At 41.6% G+C, this 26,436-nt stretch overlaps 1 protein-coding gene and 1 long non-coding RNA gene across 5 annotated transcripts in view; both read left to right on the plus strand.

The window, feature by feature from the left end:
• Positions 1-371: 371 nt before the first annotated feature.
• On the plus strand, positions 372-12,714 carry LOC129712073 (uncharacterized). The gene is made up of 3 exons (XR_008725986.1): positions 372-814; positions 8,932-9,064; positions 10,998-12,714. It is a non-coding gene; the product is annotated as an uncharacterized LOC129712073 (long non-coding RNA).
• A 1,376-nt stretch (positions 12,715-14,090) lies between these two features.
• miga2 (mitoguardin 2) overlaps positions 14,091-26,436 on the plus strand; it is a 34,961-nt gene continuing 22,615 nt past the window's right edge. For 2 of the 4 annotated variants that reach the window (XM_055660250.1, XM_055660251.1), the window contains exons 1-4: positions 14,091-14,164; positions 20,286-20,390; positions 22,969-23,094; positions 26,231-26,267. In XM_055660250.1, the coding sequence (XP_055516225.1) occupies positions 26,265-26,267 (3 nt within the window). In that variant the 5' untranslated portion in view covers positions 14,091-14,164; positions 20,286-20,390; positions 22,969-23,094; positions 26,231-26,264. The remainder of the gene's footprint in view (positions 14,165-20,285; positions 20,391-22,968; positions 23,095-26,230; positions 26,268-26,436) is intronic. The other 2 variants (XM_055660247.1, XM_055660249.1) reach the window with 1 other exon arrangement.

A 26,436-nucleotide genomic window follows, 5' to 3' on the forward strand; every position in this document is an offset into this window, starting at 1 on the left:
GCGGGACAGGCGGCATCCCTGGAGAGAATTCAGAGATGCCGCGTTACTCCAGCATTTTGTGTCTATCTTCGGTGTATACCAGCGTCTGCAGTTCATTGCTACACTGTGCTCTCAGTGAGTTATTTCGGGCAGCGGATGAAGATGGTGATGCTGACCTACGTAAAATCTGACTTACGTAAAGGTTCATGGAACATGATCCTTACGTACGTTGGTGAGTGACTAAATATGAGATTTGATCTGTTTTTGAAAAGGTAAAGCTTGTTCTAGTCAATACCCATTGCTCAACTAACTAACTAAAAAATCTATTGATCTGGTCATTATTAGGCGCTGTAGCCAGTTCAATGTGCTGTTGTCGAGGGCCGTGAGCTCTACCCCTCCAGCAGGGGGGCGGAGGACAGCGCAGTCGTAAATGACGTGCTACGCTGTTTGCTGGTCTGCTCCACACACGCAGGCTGCTGGTGAACGCAGCCCCCCAGCGATGCATGGTGGCGTTGAACCGGCCGACCCCTGTACGGAGCCGGTTCAGGGCGACCCACTCTTTTGCGGGGCAGGGCCGAGCCGGGGTGGGGCTATGGTGTTCGGTGCAACAGTGAATTGCGGAGGTCACATGACAACAGTGATCAGAGCTCAGGACTATTTAAGTGGCGTTAGCATTTTAGCAACTTTTGACTTGGTGAAAGGCACATTGTATGTATAAGGTTTTTCCGTAGAGTTAAAGCAAAATAGAGACACCTGGACAACTGAGTATGCAAATCAGGATCCAGAGACAGGATCCCGACTGACAGGTTTTGTGAGTCAGGAGGTAAGATTGCAGGTAAGACAAACGAGGGTTCGGGGCAACATTATGAAAATGATGCATAAAGTGTCAATCCTGATTTCCATTAATTGGCCCAACATTATCAACACTCTATATCCAACAAATCAGATAATCGGTACATACAATGGTTCACAGTTTGGCTATTTACCTGGGAAATGGCTCATTTAAACCATCAGTTAGAGATTTAGGACCACAAAGGTAATCATCGCGACACCTGTTGGCAAAGTTATCCTAACTTTGTTTGACGGAGAACCAGAGTAAAACCCTGTCGCCCAGGATGTCAACAAAGGGGGGAAGGAAATAAATGAACAAAACACTTGAAAGAGAGGGAACAAAAGATAGGTAGAGAAAAAGGAAAGAAAATAATCTGAAAATAATAGAAGAAAATAAAATAAGCGAAATAGCAAGAAAGTAAAAAATATTTTTTTTTCTTTCAGAACAAGGGGTCACAGTTTAAGGATAAGGGGGAAATCTTTTAGGACCGAGAAGAGGAAAACATTTTTCACACAGTTAGTGGTGAATCTCTGGAACTCTCTGACGCAGAGGGTAGTTGAGGCCAGTTCATTGGCTATATTTAAGAGGGAGTTAGATGTGGCCCTTGGGCTAAAGGGATCAGAGGGTATGGGAGAAGGCAGGTACAGGATACTGAGTTGGATGATCAGCCATGATCATATTGAATGGCGATGCAGGCTCGAAGGGCCGAATGGCCTACTGCACCTAATTTCTATGAAATAAAGAAAAAAACTTACATTTAAATAGTGTATTTTGCACCCTCAGGGTTTTAGAGACACAGCGCGGAAACAGGCCGTTCGGCCCACCGAGTCCGCACCTAGCTCCGATCCCTGCACATTAACACTAATCTGCACACACGAGGGAAAATTCAAATTAATACCAAGTAAACAAACCCAAGGCAATTAACCTACAAACCTGCACATCTTTCGAGTGGGGAAGGAAACCAAAGATCTCGGAGACAACCCACGCAGTCACGGGGAGAACGTACAAACTCTGTACAGACAGCACATAGTCGGGACCGTACCCGGGTCTCTGGCGCGGTGAGCGCTGTGAGGCAGCAACTCTACCGCTGCGCCACCGTGCTGGGTGTTCAAGAGGATTTTACAGAGCTCCTTCTGAAATGCAGTTCATATTGTTAAATAAGAAGCACGGTGGCCAATTTTAACACAGCAACTCCCGCATATATAAATATAACTTTCTCAGAATTTGGTATACTCCTATTGTTATTGGATTGGATTCTTATTCTCCAGGGAATTTGGAAAGATGGAGAGAATTAGTCAGGGATCCAGTTCTGGGTCCCCATGCTAATGGAGGAGGCATTCTTAGCACCTTGAACAGTGCAGCACAGGAACAGCCCACAATGTCCATGTTGAACATGATGGCAAATTAAACTGATTTCCTCTGCCTGCATGTGATCTAAATCCATCCATTCCCTGTATATACATGTGCCTTTCTAAAAGCCCTTTAAATGCTGCTATTGTATTTGCCTCCACCACCTCAAGCAGCGTCTGTCTAAAATTCTGCCCCACACATCTGCGTTAAACTTTGCCCCTCTTACCTCAAAGCTGTGAGGTGAGTTAAAGCTTAAATTTGTTTAAGAAGGAACTGCTGATGCTGGAAAATCGAAGGTTACACAAAAAAGCTGGAGAAACTCAGCGTGTGCAGAGCATCTACAGCGAAGGAAATGTTGACGTTTCGGGACGAAACGTTGCCTATTCCTTCGCTCCATAGATGCTGCTGCACCCGCTGATCCACATGAGTACCTAAAGCTTAAATTTGGTTCCTTCTAGTTTATTTATTGTCACATGTGCAGAGATACAGTGTAATGTTGATTCTACATGTTATCCGATCAAAACACACTATACATGAGTACAATAGATCCTTCTGGAACAACACGCAGAGAGTCGCCACGTTACGGCGCCATCTTGGCCCAAGGAGTTGTGCAATTACTTCCCCCATCCCACATATAAAACAATCGAAAGAATATTTAATGAGATCGCAGCCGGCCTGACTGCAAGCTTAACTTTGCATTTCTGTTTATCCCCTTCCTTATCAAGTGTTGAACCATCTCTGCCTTAAAAATAAAATGGCCAAAGGGGCAGAGGTTTGCCTCCATTAGTTAATGCAAATGCAGGCCTGAGGTGGCTTGCGAAGTGAAACTCAGTGCGACTTGCCCATTCAGTTCACGGTCCCTTATATATAAATTACTTTTATGCAAGTAACATCAAGCCACACACAGTAAGACATTTGTGTTATATCTCGTGGCTCTGTGTATAGCACTGGAGCTAAGGACAGGCTGAGGACATGAGCTAAGGCGAAGAACTAATTTGGCAAAGCACATGATGCATAAGGTCATAAGTGATAGGAGCAGAATTAGGCCATTTGGCCCATCAAGTCAACACCACCATTCAATCATGGCTGATCTATCTCTCCCTCCTAACCCCATAGCTCCTGACACCTGTACTAACCAAGAATGTACCTATCTCTGCCTTAAAACATGTATGAAGAACTTGATCACAAAGCTGCACCTGCTGAGTTTCTCCAGCAATTTTGTGTACCTTTGATCACAAAGAGTTCAGAATTGATATTAAATTACTTCAGCACGCACAAAATCACGGTGTCACCTATTTCTAGGCTCTGGTGCTCCTGACATACAGAAACCCAATACATTTTCAACTGCAATCTTTACATAATTCAGTGATAGGATGTGGGTTGATGGTGATGCTGTCCAATATCTAATTAATCCCTTAAGCAGTTTAATATTTGTGAAGTTTATTTACTTGTAATGAATTGCATGCACAGCAAGAACTCATTCCCTTTATCATGTATCTGTACACTGTGGATGGCTCGATTGTAACCATGTATAGTCTTTCCAATGACTGACTAGCACGCAACAAAAGTGTACCTCGGCACACGTGCTAATGAACTAAACTCAAACAACCTTAAGATAATAACCAGATGATGTCGGAGAAGATTAAATATGCACCAGGACCCAATAAATAAGTTTTCATGGGAAATGTGATGGGATCATTCGTACCCATGTAAAGACCGAATGAGGGTTTGGTTGAACATGACATCTACACAAATGACACTGAAGTGAAAAAAAGTGCTGGAGGAACTCAATGGATCAGGCAGCATCTGTGGAGGGAATGAACTGATGACATTTCAGGCTGGGACTCTTGTTCAGACTCAGTCCTTAAGTACTTTGTTTATTGCTCAAGATTCCAGTATCTGCAGTTACTTGTGTCGACACTTTGAAGTGATGCTTCTTCTCACTTTCGACTGGGTACGTTACCCAGGACCTTGCGCTAGGATCTCTGGATCTCTGGAGAGGGGACATAATCCAACGATCTTAGTGATGAGTAGACACAAGGAACTGCAGATGCTGAACACAAAGTGTAACTCAGTTACACTTAACTCTGCGGGTTAGGCAGCATCCCTGGAGGTCATTGATAGATGGCGTTTCAGGTCGGGCCCCGACCCAAAATATGCCATCTAGAGAGGCTGCCTGGCTTGCTGAGTAATGCCCCTGTGTCCCACTTAGGAAACCTGAACGGAATCCTCTGGAGAATTTGTGTCCCACCCAAGGTTTCCGTGCGGTTCCCGGAGGTTGCAGGTGGCTGCCGGAGGTTGCAGGTAGTGGAAGCAGGTGGGGAGACTGACAAAAACCTCCGGGAACCGCACGGAAACCTTGGGTGGGACGCAAAGTCAACAGAGGTTTCCGTTCAGGTTTCCTAGATGGGACAGGGGCATAACTCCAGCACTTAGTGTTCTAAGTTAGTGATGAGCGTTTGCTACGCACTGAGTCATAAATGACACGTATAGAGACAGAATGTGAAGTGGGAACAGGGAGGGGGAGTGAAGTGTTGAAGCAAAGTATAGAACAGAGGGCAGGAGTAAAGAGTAGCAACTTTACTGAAGGGCAGTAATGATGAGTGAGTGAGAGCGAAGGGCCGAGGGGGGAAGTCGTGGTGAGGTAGGGGAGTCGTCCCCATTCATAATCAGCTCCTTATGGCAGGGCTGGATTCTGTAAGATAAAGAGCATTTAACAGACTCTTAGATGACGCTCAGGAAAACTTTGCATTTTGCTCATTTGTTAATCAAAGTTGGGCTGACAAGAGGATTGTTTTTCATTTTAAATGAGCTCCTTTGATAAGCTGGTTCAGTTGGGCTGGTTGAGATTTCTTTACAAGTCTGAAAATATTTTTGTCAATTTGCCAATATGTTTTTCTCCCCATTTTTTTCCCCTTTTCTGTTCAAAGTGCACGACCCAACAGTAGGGATCAATTGAAGGGTTTCGGCCCGAAACGTTGCCTATTTCCTTCGCTCCATAGATGCTGCTGCACCCGCTGAGTTTCTCCAGCTTTTCTGTGTAACCTTCGATTCTCCAGCATCTGCAGTTCCCTCTTAAACAGTAGGGATCAATTTCCTGGCTACCAATCATTTCTGCTAGGAGTGGGATTAACCAGGCTTCTATTTCTGGCTGTAAAACACACTGCCAACCAACTCAATCCGCGATCCACAACACTTCCTATCAATGTGTCAAATAAGTAGCCAAAGTCACCGTAAACCTAGAATGAGGGGAATGAAGGAGAGTTGTATACCCACAAATATTGGGGTATAAACACATTGAGGGTCACAGTGGTGCAGCTGGTAGGGCTGCTGTCTCCCAGTGTGCCAGAGACTCGGGTTTGATCCTGACCTTGTGCTGGCTGTGTGGAGTTTGCACGTTCTCCCTGCGGCCTCGTGGGTTTTCTCCGGGTGCTCCAGTTTCCTCCCACATCCCAAAGATGTGCAGGTTTGTAGGTTAATCGGCCTCTGGGAATTGTCCCTGGTGTGTAGGCAATGAATGTGAAAGTGGGAATAACATAGAACGTGTGTGGCCTCGGTGGGCCAAAGAGCTTGTTTCCATGCTGTATGATTTGAATCAATCTTTCAATCAATAAATTAATCTTTAAAGACGCTAAATGGCTTTTAACCCAATAGACAATACACAATAGGTGCAGGAGTAGGCCATTCGGCCCTTTGAGCCAGCATCGCCATTCAACGTGATCATGGCTGATCATCCCCAATCAGCACCCCGTTCCTGCCTTCTCCCCATATCCCCTGACTCCGCTATCTTTAAGAGCCCTATCTAGCTCAGGATACATTGAGCCCCCAAGCAACACACGTACCATGATACTCGATTTCTCCAACCCTTATGTGTATGTAAATACAGCTAACTGCACTTTAACATATATAGTCTGCCTCAGTGAACATATTTGGCAATTTACTCCATATCTTTATTTCCCGTGGCGCAAAATCTTTCCTCCATTCTCACTTCTAGCTCTTCGATTCTTAACCTCAGCTTTAGGATTTTAATGTGTAGGAAGGAACTGCAGATGCTGGTTTAAACCGAAGATAGACACAAAAAGCTGGAGTAACTCAGCGGGACAGGCAGCATCCCTGGAGAAGGGTCTCGACCCAAATCATCACCCAATTCCTCCTCTCCAGGGATGCTGCCTGTCCCGCTGAGTTACTCCAGCTTTTGGTGTCCATCTTTGGGAGTTTAATAATTGGGTATATGTAAAGCAGAGATTGATAGGTTCTTGATTAGTAAGGGTGTCAAGGGTTACGGGGAGAAGGCAGGAGAATGGCGTTAAAAGGGGAAAATAAAACAGCCATGATTGAATGGCGGAGCAGACTTGATGGGCTGAATGGCCCAATTCTGCTCCCATGTCTTATGGCTGATAGACACCAAAAGCCAGAGTAACTCAGCGGGACAGGCAGCATCTCTGGAGAGGAGGAATTGTGTGATGTTTCGGGTCGAGACCCTTCTCCAGAGATGCTGCCTTAGTTACTCCAGCTTATGTCTTAAAGGAAAAATATTTCCTTTTCCAGTAATAACCTGGAAAAATAATTGTATCCTTCTTTTTCCAAAAAGAAACCATGAGCATTTCTCTTGACTATTAGCCAGCACATTAGATGTCAGCTGCGGCTGTTTGGAAGCTTTTGTAATGTTGTGCTGAGAATCTCTGCTCAGTCATTTTGAAACTGTGTTCGTTTTCCGGAGGGAAGAACTAAACATTAGGGTAGGCTTACATTAGCCCTGGTGCCTGCTTTGTTATTTAATAAAATCATGCCTGGCCTACCGCTGGTCTATTCTTGTGCTTACCTTTATACCCCTTGATTTCCTCAATATCCAAACATCTATCATAGAGTTTAAAGTCATACAGCATGGAAACTGGCCCTTCGACCCAGCTCATCTATGCTGACCAAGATGTCCCATCCAAAGCTAGTCCCTTTTGCTGGTATTTGACCCATATCGCTGTAAATCTATCTTATCCATGTTCCTGTCCAAGTGTCTTTTAAATGCTGTTATATTACCTGGCTCAACTAATTCCCGTGGCAGCTTATACCACCCACCTCCCCGAGTGAAAAGGTTGCCCCTCAGTGTCCTATCTTTCAATCTCAGTCTTGACTATGTTCATTGACTGAATGGCCAAATCAGCCAGGAGGAGAGAATTCCAAAGGTTCACAACCAGGAGGGTAGTGGGGATGGGGTAGGTGGGTGTATGGGGTGGTGGAGGAGGGAAGGGGGTTGCAGGAACATATTTTGCATGGTAAAGAAACCACTCCTTATTTTATTCATGATTGCCTGACCTTAATTCCGAGTCTGCAATTACTCATTTTCGAGTTTCCCGACAGGGAGGAAGCAGCTCCTCTTTATCAACCTAGCCAGGACTGAGAATCATTTGCATTTTGGCGTGATCCCTCCTCACTATGCTAAACCTCGGAAAATAGGGACCAATTATGCCCCAAAATTTTCACTTCTTTTAATTCATTTGCAGAATATTGGCTCTGCTGGCAAACCGGTATTTTAATACATATGAGTTTAGTTTAATCGAGTTAAGTTTGTGTTTACTTTATTGTCACTTTTACCGAGGTACAGTGAAAAGCTTTTGCTGCGTGCTAACCAGTTGGCGGAGAGACAATGCGTGATTACAATCGAGCCGTCCACAGTGCCTGCTGGAGTAGAGGTTTAAAATAGTGGAGCGGTTGTAATGCGCGATTGCAGATCCACTTCTGTGACTAGCACACAAAGAGTCATAGAGTGATAGAGTGATACAGTGTGGAAACAGGCTCTTCGGCCCAACTTGCCCACACACTTGGGCACCATCTTGGTGCTCTCCCTCAGACAGAAAACATTTGTCTTCCCAGGGATCGCCCAAATTAGGAAATGTTTCAAAATCAATGGATTCAAATGTAATTTGAACCTATAGGAATGTGCTTTTGGTTTTGACTGTCAGTAAGACTCGATGTTTTCGGTAGAAGGGACTTATCCTCCCAGACCAGTGACAACAGAGCTGGCAGTTGGTAGTGAGGCAGTGTTTGATAAAGTTATCAGTCGGCTACAGAATTGTTCCCTTCAGCTGTGCTCTCCCTGACCTCAGCCCAGAAGCCCTGACCTTGTGAGTGCGGAGAGTTTCAGAATTTAGTCATACTCTGATTGTGTAAATTTTAATTATTAATGGTGACTTTCACAGCCGGGAGCCACTGCTCAGGAACCCAAAAGAAGCACTTCTAGCGCAAATTGATTGACGGTTTGATTGTCATGATAGGTTGCATTGAACTTGGAAGATTGAAGGGGGTGTGGGGAGGAATTAATCAAAGTGCTTAATGTGTTGGAGGAAATTATTTTTCCTCTCAAAGAGAAATACAGAACGGTAACTTCCACAGGGTCTAGTCTATTCGATCTCACTTCATTGGAAAATCCAATCCAATGAGAATTTCATATTCATAAGTTCTAGGAGAATTAGGCCATTCGGCCCATCAAGTCTATTCTGCCATTCAATCATGGCTGATCTATCTTTCCCACACAACCCCATTTTCTGCCTTCGCCCCATAACCCCGACACCCTTGCAAATCAAGAATTTGCTGCATTTCCTCGCATGCAAGCACATCCTTCCTTAGGTAAGGGGATTTAAAATGTACACAAAATTGCAGGTATGGTTCACTGAGGCCTTATATAATTGGAGTAAGACTTCTTTGCAGTTTACTACGCTTTTTGCAGTCAACTCTGACATAATATATGCCTTGTTGATTGTTTCCTGTCCACACAGGTCTCTCTGATCATCAATATCTTCCTGGCTTTTCCCACCTGATGTCAACAGAAAGGAAAATGCCACTTGGGCTCAGAGAAAGAATTGATCTTACTGACCAAACAACCTTTTAAAACATCTCAGGAGTGTAAATGTAAGGATAATGTTTCTCTGTCTGGGAATCGGGGGTGACGGTCTCACTAAAAGGAGTTGACCATTGAAAATGGAGATGTAAAGAAATCTCACCGAAACCAAGGGGTTGAATCTTTGAAGTTCTCTCCCCAGGAGGATTTTGTAGGATTAGACACTGGGTATATTAAAGACAAAAATTGATAGAATTTTTCAGGGATCAAGGGATATGAAGTTCATGAAGAAGAGTGGTCAAAGATCAGCCACCGTCTTACTGAATGGCGGAGTGGGTGTGTGTGTGGTACAAAGAGTGACTCCTGCTTCAATCCTTCCTGTTCGTATTTGCTTAGAAACAAAAATTAGCAGTGGACTGACGTTTATGTCTGTTTTTTAAGGACAATTACTACTCAGTGGCAGGCTTTAATCTGACATTCTGATTTCTTGAGGCTATGTTCTTCCTTGTGTGAATCTGCCCAGTCATGGGGTCTCACTGCACTGGTCTGATAAAAAGTCCTGTGGTTAATATGCCATCCATCACACTTTAATCAACGGGTTGCACCCCACCCTCCTCTTCCCTGCTTATTCTGGACCTGACTACGGCATCCTGACTGTGGGTACAAGCACGACAGGGTGTGGGGGGATTACTGAAGCCCAGGCTGCGTTTACGAAATGTGAACGACAGTGAAAAACGTTTCCTAAACCCAAATTTCCTCTCAAATAACTTGCGCCTATTTCTATCCCGCCCTGAAAGGCTCACAATGCACGGACTGTCAATCAACCCAGGAGCCAGACTTACAAGGCATCGTCAATCAATCCTCCATGCTCTGCTAGAAATGCAGAAGGAACATACGCACAGTCCAGAAATAAATGACAGCCCTGCCTTCACTTTCCGACTCCTTGCTTGAGAGATAACGCTGAATTCTACGCAACGCATATAATCAGGGATGGTGCAGCAATCTTAAAAAATCCCAAATTGTTCATATGTTTAACCCCAAATAAATATAGTTTAAGAATCATCGTTTATTTTAGAAAAAGCATTTTGTCATTCTGAGAAGTTTTTGCCTGGGATCTAAGCATCTAGCACCCTTTGACTCATCGACCACCCTTTCTCAGAGCAAGCAATGTTTAATTATCAGTGGTGGGTCAGTGATGCTCTCAGCGAAAGGTCAAGGGCCTCAAAGAGTTTATCGATAATTTGTTACTGCACTGGGGTGTAGCCTAGTCTGAGGGGGCTACTAGACCTGCTTCACACTTTGAACACAAAGTCTAAGCCAACACTCGCATTATGGTACAGGGACAGTGCTAGTCTGAGGAGATAATAAACCATAGTCCTAACTGCCCTCCAAGGAAAAACGGGGAGTTTGCCTGGACACCTCAGACTGTATTTATCTTTCAATTGTCGATGCTTAAAAAAAAAGATTTGGCTGCCACATTTCTGAATTTACAATAGAATTTAAAAATCATTCAAGCAACATGCTTTGGAATAATTCTGAAAGGCTATTGTAGGGGATAAGTCTATTTTTACAGTACAATTAACCAACTAGGAAATCAAAGGAGCAAAAGAGAAGAGAAAATCAAAATATCCCAGCGGTGCCTGTGTTGATAGTGATTCCTGTAGAAACAGGGAACTGCAGAATTTGGTTTACAAAAAAGACACAACGTGCTGGAGTAACACAGGCAGCATCTCCAGAGAATATGGATAGGTAACATTTCGGGTCGGGAGCCTTCTTCAGAATAGAGTCACCTATCCATGTTCTTCAGAGATGCTGCCCAACCTACTGAGTTACTCCGGCATTTTGTGTCTTGTTTTGATAGTGATTCTTGCTACATTCAGAAGCAGTGAGTTCAAATAGCCCTCAAAAGTCCAGGGATCGGAAGTCTGGGGAGACACCATTTGGAGATTTAGGATATTATTCACAACATTAGTTCTAATTTTCTGTTCTCCGTCAACTCTGCAGAAGTTGCGATAATCCAGTCATTATTTACACAGTGGTATGGGGAACTTTGGGTGCAAATTTGCTGTGACATTCTCACATCACCACTGCAGATGGCTGGAAAGAACTTTGGAATTTCAAGAACAGTTTCTTCAGGCTCTTGAACACTACACAACACTAACCTCACCAACTATGAACTTGTATGGACTGTGCCTTTGGTTACACTACCTACTTCGGTTATTCTGCACAAGTATTACAGCTGAATGTCTGTTTACAGAGGAATATGACTGAATTTTGGAGCCTTCCCTCACAGTGGGAACTTTGATCCCGCTGTGTGGGGATGTCTGTGTTAAAAATCTATCGTGCTCTGTGCTCTTTGTATGGCTGTATGGCGACCATACATTTCACTGTACGGATTGGTAAGTGACAAATAAATGTATCTTGTATCTTATCTTGTCCCTTTAAGTTGCTGCAAGTAAGAATTCCATTGTTCTATTAACAATATATATGACAATTAAATATATTTCAAAAAAATATTTTTTTAAAATTAATGAAGGTGCAATGGTTTGATGGTGCAATGGTTCCCTCTGCTGGGCAGAGAAGAGGTTGCCCTTAAATAAAAACTACTGAAATTAGTGACACCAATTATATTTGTACATTCTTGTTGCTACTGTTTCAAAGCGACCTCTCACTATTTTCTGAAAGCACTGGGCTGAAATAATTTGGCTGTTTCCTATTACTTTTTGAAATAAGATATTGATTGCTCCCACATAAGTAAATTTGCCAAACTTCCTAAATGTACCTGGCCAACAAGTAACATTGGGTTTAGTTAGAGCATATTGGCCTTCACCATTTATTTTAATAACCTACACTAAATAACATCTCCAGATTCAATCTGAAGAAAGGTCTCATCTCAAAACGTCACCTATCCATGTTTTTCTCTAGGGATGCTGCCTGGCCCGCTGAGTTACACCAGTATTTGGTGTCTTCCCTTAGTAAATCAGCATCTGCAGCTGTTTCTACATTGTTCCATTTTGACAGATTTGATTTGTGACACATTCTGCAGGGACTATGTTTGCTCATGTTCAAGTCTGCACCTGTCACAATTAATTATGAGCTTCACACATTCAGCTCATTAATACCATCATATAATCACTTGACAATCCCAACGACTATGCCTTTGTAACCTTCTGCCCTGCTATCCTTGCCGACATGTATTGTACACGTGTTCAGTGGGTTCTTTATCTGACACACGTGAGATATGAAAACTTGGACACGTTAATCATTTATTCCAAGGGCTTGTCACGGACAATCTCTGGAGCAATCTGCACACATTATTCCCGTCCAGAGAGCAGTCACTGGATGAATTATGTCAGGGATGGATATTGAGGACAATCTAAATGTCATAAGGTGGATTGTTTTAGCCCTAATTTAAGCTTCTTTTTCCCTCTGTTGCCTTCTAGCCAAAGGTGACAAGGTTGGAAAGCTAATGTTAAATGTTGCCAATGAAGAAGGGATGCATCTAGTGCTCATGTCAACATGACCTTTAACCTAACATGTAGCAGAGCAGAATTTCTGTTAGGTAATTTGTTCATGTAAACAACACCATTTTCCTCTGGTTCACAGATGCCAAACAAAATTTATAGTGCCCTGCTCTTGATTTCCAAAAATATACAATTTTCGAACGACAATTTGCAATTCTAATATATATTTAATGTAGTAAAGCTTTAAATTCTCTCTTTTTGATTAGCTTTAGTTATATTGAGAAGCAATTCTCCTAATGTCAAATTCAGTTTGACAAAAAAATAAAAGGAATTAAAATTAAAAAATACATGTCATGAACAAATTTAACACTCTACTAAACATTCAACAGGCGTTCCGACCGGCAGCGGCACAACAGTGGCTCTGCTGCAGTGTGGGGGTTTGTGCGCGATACTTGGCAGGGGGCAAATGTTCCTAATGTCAAAAGTTTGACAACAAAATAAAGGGATTGTTGAAGAGTTTTGACCTAAAACGCTGCCTATTCCTTTCCCCGCACGGATGTTGTTCAACCTGCTGAGTTCCTCCAGCAGATCACAAAATACTGGCATAGTTGCAGCAGGACGGGCAGCATCTCTGGAGAGAAGGAATACGTGACATTTTGGATCAAGACCCTGAAGAAGGTGACTGAAAGCAGGAACAGGGTACTAGTTCTGGAAGATCAGCTGTGATCATATTGAATGGCGGTGCTGGCTCGAAGGGCCAAATGGTCTACTCCTGCACCTATTTTCGATGTTTCTATGTCCCGCTGAGTTACTCCAGCATTTTGTGTCTATCTTTGGTTTAAACCACAGATTGTTTGTTGCCCCATCTGCAGTCTCTTAGAGTCATAGAGTGATACAGTGTGGAAACAGGCTCTTTGACCCAACCTGCCCAGCTACACTAGTCCCACATTGCCAACATTTGGTCTATATCCCCCCAAACCTGTCCTTTCCATGTACTCGTCTAACTGTTTCTTACATTTTGGCAAAGTCCCTGCCTCAACTACCTCCTCTGGCAGCTTGTTCCATACATCCCACCACCTTTTGTGTGAATAAGTTACCCCTCAGATTATTTTCCCCATCACCTTAACTCTATGTCCTATGGTCCTCGATTCACCACAATTCACCTCAATTCCTCTTGTGCCTCTATTCGTTGTAACAATATAGCCAATTGTGAAACAATGTTAGAAAATGTAGATAGACACAAAAAAAGAATAGAAATGGTGGAATCTATTCAAATATTTGTGATTGCATGCTCTTTGTACCTGTACCTGTACCCTCTCCCTCTCCCTCTCCCTCTCCCTCTCCCTCTCCTTCTCTCCTGACAGGCTGAAGAAGGGATGGCCACCTGTCAGTCTCTCACCTGCAAGGGGGGGCGGGGATAACAGCGCAACCTCGGCATGATTGGTCCATCAACCTGCCAATCACACACTTCCCCAACGACTGCCCGCCGTAAACGATGACGTCAAGCGAATCGTTCCCGCTCTGCACTCTCAACCAAACCTGCCTGCGGGAAGATCCCGCCTCCGCAGCGCCGCTATTGGCCTCGTCTCCTACCCCCTCCAGCGCATTGGCGAATCGGGCCGTCAATCCGCACGGCTTCCGGCCAGCAGGTTAGGTTTCGAAGTCGTCCTCTACGGCCATGACAAGAGAGGGGAGCAGTCAGGGTCGGTGAGTGAAATACAGACCCTGTTGGCTGTAGATTAGCTGTGAAAATAATTCCGATTGCCAATAAAAAAAATAATTTCCATTTTAAATTATCTATTGAAATCTTCCTCTTTTAAGGTCGATCGTCCCATACCACAGACATAGGAGGAGTAGATTTGGGTAGCAACTCGTCAATTTAATTATTAACATACGAGTCATTTATTAGCAGGGTGAAATGCCTCTTGATTTTTGTGCTGGAATTTGGTCCGAGTTTTATGTTCTGTTAAAATGGGAGGTGGTTGTGATAAAATAGTGACTTATTCTTTCTTATCTAGTGACTGGTAGCTTTGAGGGAGGTTGATCTGTTCTTTGGTGTGAAGTTCACTGCTTTGTATGCGTTGAATATCCTGTCCACTGCCATTGACCTCGTTGAACCTTCATATTTGCATTTTTTTTAGATCGGCTGCTTAAAAATAGAAATCTAGGAACTAACTCCAGATTCTAGGGAGTGCACAGTTGGTAGAGCAGCTGCTGCTGCTGCCTCAAAGGTGCTATAGACCCAGGTTTGATTGTAACTTTGGGTGCTGTCTGTGTGGAGTCCTCCCTGTTGTGTGGGGTTCCTCCGTGTTCTCTGATTTCCTCCCACATCCCAAAGATGTACGGGTTTGTACGTGCGTTTTCCCCTAGTTGCGAAAGAGAAAGTAGGAAGGAAACCAGAATATTTCGGGCTCCTTCAAATAACCATAGTTTCTTCATGAATCTATGCTGTTCTTGGTGTATAGTTTACAATTATTTTTAATAGATGTATTCTGAAGTGGCTTTGTAATCTTGGAATATTCAAACAACTATTCAGCTGCCAAATTCCTTTTTATTTTTGAAGCATTGCTATTGAAACATATGATAGGGGACAGCTTGCTTGCATGCAGCAAAAAACATAGTGCTGGAGGATTAGTGGGTTAGGCAGCATCTGTGGAGGAATGGACAGGTGATGTTTCAGGATGGGACTCTTCTTCAGACAAGTTTGCATGCAGCAACTTTATTTTAGTACTCTGCCATTGCTAGAGATTGCCAGGTGGACAGAGGAATTGATTCAAGTATACGCACAACATCTTGAAATGCAGCATCAATGTGACCCCCTTGGAATCTCTACCTCTTGTTCAAGGTATAGAAAGAGCATTCAGCTTGGCATTGTTACATCTAAGAGTTTGCTTCTGGAGCAATTGTATGGGCGCACACAAAAGTCCTGCATAAACAGTGTAAGGAATACATTACGTCACAAATTACCCAATCACCCAAATTATGGGTTTGAGAGGTGTTGTCTAAGGAGTCATGGTGGGTGCATCCTGTAGATGGTGCAAACTGCTGCTACTGAACGTTGTTGATGGGATGTGCCGGGCAAGCAGGCTGTCCTGTACAGTGTTGAGTTTCTTGAGCACTGTTGAAGTTTCACTCCTCCGGGCAAGTGGAGAGTATTCCATCACACTCCTGACGAGCTTTGTAGCTCGTGAAGAAACTTTGGAGAGATAGGAGGTGGGTTACTCACTGCAGTGTTCTTAGTGTCGGACCTGCTCTTGTAGTCACCTTGCGTATATGGCTACTCCAGTTCAGTTTCTGGTCAAGGGTAATTCTTGGTGGAAGGTTCAGTACAGGAGGCGCCCCTGGGCACAAAGATGGCCGACAGGACTTTGGACTTTGAATAATGGACCCAAAAATGGTGGCGCCTACATGTGTAAAATCTGCAAAAGGAATTTCACTCTGCAGTTGCATATGCGACAAATAAAGCACTATTGACTAGTTTAGTTGAATTTAAATTTAGAGATACAGCGCGGAAACGGGACCTTCAGCCCACTGAGTCTACATCGACCAGCGATCCCTGCATACCAATACCATCCTACACACACTAGGAACAACCTACATTTACACCAAGCCAATTAACATACAAACCTGTACGTCTTTGTAGTGTGTGAGGAAACTGAAGATCTCAGAGAAAACCCACTCGGGTAACGGGGAGAACATATTAACTCTGTACAGACGTAGTCAGGATCGAACCTGGGTCTCTGGCGCTGTTAAACAGTAGCTCTTCTGCTATGACACCGTGCAGCCCAAGTGATGGTGATGCCATTGAATGTCCGGGGGTGATAGCTGTTTCTTACCATCTGTTACTTACCACCTATCGGTTCGATCCAGGATATTGTCTACGCCTTGCTGCATTTACTTATGGACTGCATCATATCCCTGAGAAGTTGCAAATGGTTCTGAAACATTGTGCAGTCGTCAGTGAGCATCCTACTTCTAACCTAATGATTGAAGTAAGCTAATTGACCAAGCAGCTGACGATGTTTGTGGCAGGAACGTCTGGCTTGTGTCTGAGATGAATGGCTTACAACTCACCACAAACATTTTCTCCTTTAATCCTTTTTGTGTGACACTATGTTTTGTGGTTATCATCTAATTGGCTGGGTTGCTCTTGAGTTCCAAGTTCCTGGATGTTTTGTGCACATTGCCTTGAAAAGGCACCAGGTTAAAGTGCAATGAATGATTAATGATATTTTTAGTGTGCTTCAAGTACATTTGGCTCGGCATCATATGTGCGGTCAGCAAGTGGATTACAAGGTTGCAGCGTTTAGCCTGAACTTAAATTGCTGCTCAGGTCGGTATCAAAATCCCAGCAGGAGTTGGGTTGTTTGTACAGATGTGTTTGGTCATTATTGGATGTACCTGAGATGCAATCTGCTACAGCACATTGACAAGTAAAATTATATTCATGACCTCTGGATGTCTCCAAGTGGCTATGATCAATTAAGTAATTCTAATTTAGTTACAAAGTACTGGAGTAACTCAGATGGTCAGGCAACATATCTGGAGAATATGCAATGGACCTCAACTTTATTTTATTCTCTGTTGAATCCACCATGTTTTCCAGAGGTTCTTGATTAGTACGGGTGTCAGGAGTTACGGGGAGAAGGCAGGAGAATGGGGTTGAGAGGGAAAGATAGATCAGCCATGATTGAATGACGGAGTAGACTTGATGGGCCGAATGGCCTGGTTCTGCTCTTATGACATAGGAACTTATGAGATGCAGCCTGGTTCGCTAAGTTACTTCAGCACATTTGGAAACCAACATTGGCAGTTCCTTGTGTCTAATTAGCACAGTAAACAGACAGAAACAGAAGATAGATACAAAAAGCTGGAGTAACTCAGCGGGGCAGGCCGCATCGCTGGAGAGGAATGGGTGACGTTTCGGGTCGAGACCCTTCTCCAGTCTGAAGAAGGGTCTGGTTTAAACCAGCATCTGCAGTTGCTTCCTAGACCGAAACAGAAAATGGAAACTTTCATTTATAATTCACTGCTGCAGTAAAATACATCAAGGGAGTGTTATTTTATAAAATTACTCGCAAAATGATGTTAATAATGAGATTGGGTCAGTAAGGACAAAATATAGCAACTTAGTGTGGCAAATAGCACACTTTTAAAACATGTATAGAATTTGCCTGACGTTTTGCAGAGAGGCAGCAATGCATTTGCAGTAGTATTATCAAAAGCTTGTTTACAATTCTTCGTAATGCAGCCTGGTCAGGGTTATGTTCATTTGCTGGGTATGCACTTGGGAAATGCCTGGCTCTGGGAGTTATTCAGGCTTGTCTTCAGAGCTACTTATAAAATATCTAAATCCCTTGAGTTCCTCCCCAGCACACGTGCAGTGATTTGTTGTTCTGTGTAAAATTAACATGGCATCAGTCTGGGGTCTGATTTCTTTATTCCACATTTGCTCAGTTATTTGATCCCTTTACTGTCAGATTTGCAGACTTACAGATTTTATACCAAACTATTTACAGGAATTAATTTTTCAATGTTTAAATAAGCTAACTGGCTATCATCAGAGGGAACAAAATCTTCTGCTGCCAGGGTCACAAGCTGCCTCCTTATTTTCTCTTTTTGTAAATTCCCAGTTAAGATTCCCTTATTACGAGTAAGAATTTAATTGTGCTATTTTGGTACATTTGATAGTTAAACAGTCTTGACTTTTGACTCCACCCTACTTCCAAATTTGAGCAGGGTAGATGCAAAACACCAGAAATAAAAAAGAACAGAAGTGGAACAGCTCCAAAGGAGGTTATTCTATTTCTGTACCTGGTGATTTTTACATGAGCTAATTGCCCTCCTCCAGTTCTTAGTCATTCTGTTAATAATTCAAATAAATGTTTATCCATTTTCCCCTGAAGGATACGTTGGTGTCTCGAGCAATTCCATGTCGCAGAGCATTCTACGCTGCAATAAAATAGTAGCATAAAATAAATCTTGTACTTGTACAAAATCTTTTTAAAGTAGGAAATGTCTGAGATGCTTTGTTGCAGTCAAACAAGAGAGAATTGGAAAGGATGTGTAGGAAGGAACAGCAGATTCTGGTTTAAACCGAAGACAGACACAAATAGTTGGGGTAACTCAGCGGATGAGGCAGCGTCTCTGGAGAAAATAAATTATGTGGAGTTTCGGGTTGAGATTCTTCTTCAGACACATGGAGTTCAAGGTGTTTTATGCAATGAGTAACTGGGTGCTTGCTTGTGTGGGGGAGGGGGAAGGGGGATTTGGTGCAGGAGCTGAATGGCACAGAGATAGGCTGACAGAGCCATAGAATTGTGTTAGGTTACTGCCAAAACCCTTATCTTTGAAGATTGGGATGAAAACATCAGAGGTGAGATATGCCTCTCGAGGCAAATTATAACAAATGGAAGGTAGTTGACCTTCTCCTTTTACAATGTCAGACATCTTGCATCAAAGAATGGGGATCAGTTGACATTTGCATCTCATCGCTCGGTATGCAATTTGAGCTACTTTATTGAATTACATCAGTGTAGCTTCACCAGCTAGCAGGAGCCTACAACTAGGGGTAGATGGTTTCATTTAAGTATTATTAGATTTTCATCTTTTGATTTTTACCTTATGTAGTTGTGTTATTTTTGAATTTCACATAGTTCTTGATTTTTGTAATATATTTTAATATTTTACCTGTTTCATATTGGACTGAGTAGATAACAGTTCCATTGGTGGTCTCTTCATGATCTGTTGAAGCCCAATGCTCTTGAACTTCCTCCCTAAACCATACTTAAAAAAAAAAAATTTGAACATTCATTCTTTAATATTTCCTCCTTTGACTTGACGTCCTTTTCTTGTATGGTTACATATTGGTGAAGCATTTAAGACAACTTTCTTCTATGTTAATGGTGCATGTGATTGCATTATGGTGCTCCATCTTTATTAGGGCATTTGCCTAAATCACATTTGCCTGTGCTTGGTCCATTTCCCTCTATCCATTTCCTATCCATGTACCAATCCAAGTGTCTTTTAAATGCTGTTATAGTACTTGCCTCAACTATTTCCTGTGGCGGGTGGTTCCATATACCTACCATCCTCTGAGTGGGAAAAAGATGCCCCTCAGATTCCTATCTTTTAATCTCAGTCTTGACTATTTTCACAGACTGATTAGCCAAATCGCCCTATAGGAGATCATTCCAAACGTTCACAACTTAGTTGGTGAGGTGGGTGTATGGTGTGGTGGTAGAGGGGAGGGGGGGGGGGGGGGGCAGCGGGGGTAGGGGTGCAGTTGCACATTTAGCGTGGTAAAAACACTTATTTCATTCTTTTATGGGCCAACCTTAATCCTGAGGCTACAGTAACTCATTCTTGAGTCTCCAGACAGCGAGGAACCAGCTTCCAATCAGAAACCCAGCCAAGGCTACAACTCATTTGTATTTTGCAGCTCGTTCCAAATACCAACCATCCTCTGAGTGAGGGAGTTGCTCCTCGAGTTACTATTACATTTTTCCCATCTCACTTAAACCCATGTCATCTAGTTCTTGATTCCCCTCCCCTGGATAAAGAAGCACTGCATCCACCCTATCAATTTCCGTCGTGATTTTTACACACGTCTATAAGATTATTATCCCTTGGCTAGCTGTACTACAAGGAACTTAATGTAACTCAGTTTTATTAGAACAGGAATAGCAATTTTTTCCAGCAGCAGTTCCTCAGATCTTTACATCAGCATCTAATTTCTTTATATTCGTGGTTGGATTTTGAATTTAAAAGTTAGAAGTTGTAACAGTTCTTCCACTTGATAAATATTTTTGATTCTTTTTCTTAACAGCATCTAGCATTTATTTTCTGTCAAACCATGATCTGAATTCCTCCAACCCTGAGGCCGAAGATATCTGGTGTGATTGTGGGAAGTGAGCCTCGCACTTTGTTTCAGGTACTGTATACTCAGGACATTTTCTTAATGTCATTCTTTGCATTAATTTCAGCAACAAGTTACTTAAAACTTTGTTTGTGACCAACCATGAGCCTTCACGGTAGATTACCTGATTTTAACCAATTTAGGCATGGGACAAATGACAATTGGTGTTCCATTCTGATGACTCAAAAAGAGTATACATTTTATTCTGAACATTTTATACATACAATCTGAAGAAGGGTCTTGACCAGAAACTTCACCCATTCCTTCTCTCCAGAGATGCTGCCTGTCCCGCTGAGTTACTCCAGGTTTTTTTGTGTCTAACATACATTTTATTCGTTGTGGCCCAATGAGTCAGACTACTGAACATTTTCAGATTACAAATTAAGCCTTTATGCAGAAAATTGGAAAATGTACAAATAATGCTGGATTGGAGAATTATAGGTTAAGAACCTTGTTACCATTCTTTTGAAATGGTGGATATGGATATTTGAAATCTTCTTTCCTGGTTATACCTTTGGCTTAAGCAGTTTCAATAAATGATATGGCTGAGCTGTTGATTTTCCACTTTGTACTGTGATATTGGAAATTCTTATAATAACAACATCAGAATAACATAAGAAACTTGGGCATGTATATAACACGTTCAACCCAAGCGTTTTCATACTGGGGAAGGATCGCGGGCAAGGCAACATAGCGAAGGTCATTTTAAGAAGAGCAATAAATAGATTTAGGAAGTGTTCCGATTACAAGGCATAGTTAGTTGGGGTAAAAATATACCTAGGAGGTTGTAAACCAAGCTGAGGGCAATAAAACCGATCACAAGAAAAGAAAAGTCACTTTTTAACACAGAATGATTTGTAAATAACAGGGAATTGAAGGTTAAAGATAACTCTGGGTGGGGCGGTGAAACAGATGAAAATCTAGAAAGGAACATTGATCACTGAATTATTTCATAAATATAGAATCTGCATGGAACTATTGTGTTTCAAGAATATAAAAGGGCAGTGGGAGCTGCAAATCAATTAAGCAATTTGGATTATCAGCCCAGCATGTACTGTAAAGGCCATGAATAAACTGACTCGTTTGAGAAACTTGCCACTGCTCTACAAAATTGTCTTTATGTGCTGCCCCAATCCAGGTCAAGCACACAATTCCTCCCAACGTGCCTTGAACTGGTTATCTGTATTTGAAAGATCATAATACATAGGAGCAGAATTATACCATTTGGCCCATTGTGTCTGCTCTGCCATTCGATCATGGCTGATCTATCTTTCCCTCTCAATCCCATTCTCCTGCCTGCTCCCCATAACCTTTGATGCCCTTACTAATAAAGATTTGCTTCACATCTTGTTTATGGTGAGTTTCTCATTGTCAACAGAAGAGGGGTAAGTGATGCATGATATGTTGGTGCTCCATTAACTGAAGTATGGGACAGTTTCTTTTAGACACGTACTTGATTGTATGACTTGAAATATTGGTCAGTTCTGGGCTAGTCTACATTGCCCACCAGTCACACCAGTGAATCCATGAAAAATTGATTCAGAGGTTGTGAAAGGACATTGTAATTTCACAATTAAAAATTCCCGAGCACTACATCAGACTGTGTTAGGTAAGGCTCAGGAAGAAATATTGATTGAGAAATATTGGTAAAGTCATACGAGTCAATAGAGGTTCTTGCATGTGCGCTGGAAGAGGAATATTGCAATTTAAGCATCCAGTTGAAATTAATGACTTTGCTTGTGCTTAGTACCTGACTACCCTTTTAATCCTAACTAGTCAAATAAAAAAATAAATCTTTCCATGTCCTTGAATGAGACCCATGCAGCTTTTTGCCCATACCTTCTACGTAATCTCTTTCAAATCTGCAACATTTTGAACTTGTTATTTATCTCAACTGAGCAAAAATCGACAAAAGTCTGGAGGAATAAACAATAATATCTGTTTTTCTGCTTTCGTCTTTATTGGGCCATTTGGTCTTGTCACCACGTGAATTGTGGAAAAAACACTGAAGTTATGTTCATTCACAATCTCCTTGTAACCTTTGGTGTTTTGGTGCTACATGTGACGAGAGTCGCAATTCATTTTATTAACAAATCTTTTATTAACAAATCTGTTGATTGTTGCTGTTTGTTGATACCCATTTCCTTGTTATCAGGAACACTGTTGACCCCAGGTTAAACATTCTTGTTGACAAAGCTGCTTCTAAATATCATCCAAATTCTGACTTAAGTCAGTAATGAGTGACTTTTGATTGCTTCTAGCTGTATACAACTACATATAAATGAAAGAAAGCTAAAATTTTAATAATATTGAAATTAAACCAGATCTTAATCTTGTTGTAAGTATACATAAGGATAGTATATCCTATGATAGTTACTATACAGCCTACATTATTCAGCAGCCCAACTGTTGACATTGGAAGGAAGGTGAAGAGTGACTGTAGGTCTTCTGCCATTATCACTACCTCCCATTTCACCTATTGGGTTTCCAATGCAGAATTTACGAACAGTGTCCCATACTTACCCAATCATCTCAGTTTGCTGGTCCATGGTAACTGCACAAAAATCTCAGCAACCAGATGCTTGCTTTGCAGACATACAGGAACAATTAACCACTGTGCACAATGTCGTTGAGGAGAACAGACGGGGTATCCCTTATCCAAGCCCTGGCGATGACTGTGGCTGAGATTCCAGTTTTCCTGTACTCTACATTTGGGCAGGTATGTTGACATCCAGTGGGACAATTCCATTTCTACCGTCCATTTTCGAGGTGGGCAAAGGCAAATGAAGTCTTGATTTTGTGCCGTCACCTGTCCTCGCAGTTGGATTGCATGTCCTGCATGATTCTGTCTTTGAAGTAGGTACGCCAAGTTCACCTTTTTGACTTTTACTTAATTTTGTATTTATGATTTAAATTCTTAAAAATACCAGATTTTCCAAATGTGATATTGCAGCCAGTTGCACTGAATTTCCACCCTCATTAATGCCAGGTTAATTGTTCTCTTCTAACACTTAACAGTTAGACAATTACAGTAGCTCCATGCCTGTTGCCCTAATATGAGGTTGTGTCGGACTAACTCATCACAGACCAGTATCAGAACTGGATCTTTTTGATTCAGTGACGTATCATAGTCACTAACAAATGCAATAAAGCAGTTTCTCCTGAATTCTTTATCTGGAGTGCTGTGAATATCTAGAAATTGCTATCACAAGGAGTGGTTGAACAAAATATTCTTGGACAAATTTGCTAAGTTTATGAGAAAGAAAGTTGGTAAAATGCTATGCTGACATGGAATGAGATTGGATGAGATGCAAGGAACGTAAAAAGAGGAACTTTCATTAAAGGCTAGTTACTCTACTGTAAATTCTAGGGAATGTATTTTAACTAGTGAGATGCTACACTTAGAATGGGGAAGGGATGCACGGTCTAATTAGTGCTGCAAGCAATATTTATTTGGCTGATCATAGATTATGTAATGTTACAAATAGTATTTCAAACTGTATGATATCAATTAATACTTTAAAACATTTAATATGAAATATCAATTAGAATCTACTCAAAAATGTTTATTTGAAAGTAGCCATTTCTCATTTTCTAACCTTCGTGATGCAATCTCTTAATAACTCCGTTCCAGTATAATTTTCAGAGTTGTTAAATTAGACCCTATGTTTTGTTTTGTGTTAAATTGAGCCAGAATTAGGATCTATTTAAGTACTTTTGGCCAAAGTTCCATAACGATGCATAAGACTTTTTTTCCTGCTAATTCTGTTGAAAATCCACATGGCTCATGTTGATAACTCTTTCATCTTGTCCTTCTGGGTTTGTGCAGTTTTGAATTTGTTGCATTGATAGCATAGAAATGGACCACAGAAGGTAATACTCCACGTTTGCTCTCTCCCATCCTATTCACTTTATGATCCAAATGAGAAATCCTTCAACTCAATCGTCTCTCTATTAATTCTGTTTCACCTTTCTGAGTCTTTACTATTTTCCTCGGCCATATCTTGCAGTATTAAGTTCCACGGTCTTATTTTCTTATTTTTGGGCACCAGTGTCCAGCCCAGTCACCTTGGATTGCTTTTTAATTTAGTTTGCCAAATTTGAATTGCAAGCATTTGATAAAACAAAAAATAACATAAGACCAACCGAACAATTCTGTTATGTTTATGATGCTCTTGTATCTGGAACACAATTTCTAAAGTTAATTGTTGTTATTTATTTTTATGGTTCTATAAATTTTAGTTTTGGAATAGATGAGCAGGAGGAAGATGTGATATTACACTTTCAATAGGATGTATTTAAACGTGTAGTTCTCTTTCACTAGTAGCTAAATGAATGACAAGGTCACTCCTCCAACACCTTGGCTGAGGAATCTATTTTGACTTGGATTCACTGACTTTGTTTCTGTGTAGTCATGTGCTTCAATGGCTGACTACTAGAAACTGTGTGTTTGCAACCCAGGTGCTATCTCTCATCTGGGTTCCTAGCCAGAAGCAGCACAAACCTGAAAACATATGTTTTTCACTCACACAAATGAGCTGCAAAATGTATTATCTAATCTCCCCTGCATTAACCATGAGTCTTGTACACTTTGCAGAGTAGAATTATCTGTTTGCATATAATTATGTGCAGATTTTTCAGTTTGTGATTTTTTTTCTGTGTAATCCTTGTGGATTCCTGGTTAAATTAGCCTTGAGATAAACACAGATGTGAGGCATTTCTCATTGTTTCTATAAAAATATAGTACTCTCCCTTTTTTCATTTTTACTTTCTATTAGTCCCCTCCACCTATTTACAGTTGGAATTGTCTCCTTGATGGAACTTCTTCCATTAATAATCTAATCAAGCCACTACAATTATTATTTAGTTACCTTCTAGTTGCTTGACCGAATGTTGACATGTGAAGCTGCCTTCTGAGTGTCGGCAGGTGGTAAATGACGCATGTGCACACACACGCTTTTCTTTTCCATGTCACGTTTTCTCACAATTTCTCATCTGCTTTCTGGCCTGAGTAATGTTAATGTGGAGAATAAATCAAATTTAACTGTTGCAGAGGTTTTGCACTCATCAAAAAAAGGAGTGGAGATGATAGTAGCAATAGCACATGGATTTATTTCCAAGCACCAGTAGACAGAAGGAGGCCATTGTACCTGTGCTGGCTGAAGTAATTTGTCTGCAGCCTTTTACATAGAAACATAGAAAATAGGTGCAGGAGTAGGCCATTCGGCCCTTCGAGCCTGCACCGCCATTCAATATGATCGTGGCTGATCATCCAACTCGGTATCCTGTACCTGCCTTCTCTCCATACCCCCTGATCCCTTTAGCCACAAGGGCCACATCTAACTCCCTCTTAAATATAGCCAATGAATTGGCTATATTACATATTACATACATATTTACCTTTTGAAATATGTATTCCTAATGGATTGAGTTTGTTCAAGTTCCAATTTCTAACGGTCTTCTACACCCTAACAGCCTATAGTTTAGCTGGAACAATTCCTTCATGCACTTTACACTGTGTAAAACTTTCAGACTCTGTTTTGACAAAGGTGTCTAAAAGGTACCTTTTCCATTTTTACATAACTGAGATTAGTCATTCTTAATTGAGATTTCCAAACATAGAACTGGATTTAGTCTGTCCAAAGACATTCACAAAGAACCTTCAAAGTAAAGAAAGAAAAACAGATTTAATCTTACCAGCAACTGGCTGGATTCAAACCCAAGTTACAGAGGCAATAGACCATCTGTATAATAGGCTTTATTGCATATCATTGAGAACTTACAAGTCAACATGATTCAACAGCTCAATTTTTAATTTTTAAAATTCTGATTGCAATTCTCACTTGTTTTTGCAGCCGATTTACAGTGGGGTTTTATAATTCCATTAAGATGGTGAGTCTTGAGTTGCTGATTCATGTGAGTGTTGACAGTTACTATCAAGTTAGCAGCGGAGTTGAGTGTTGCTATTTATTTAGAACAAAGTTTCTATGACTACCACAACTTTTGTTTGTCATTTGAAATCTATATTTAAATGCTTCAAATGTAATCAAATTAATCTAAG

Source organism: Leucoraja erinacea, chromosome 31 (genome assembly GCF_028641065.1).
Source record: "Leucoraja erinacea ecotype New England chromosome 31, Leri_hhj_1, whole genome shotgun sequence".
Taxonomy (NCBI): Eukaryota; Metazoa; Chordata; class Chondrichthyes; order Rajiformes; family Rajidae; genus Leucoraja; species Leucoraja erinaceus.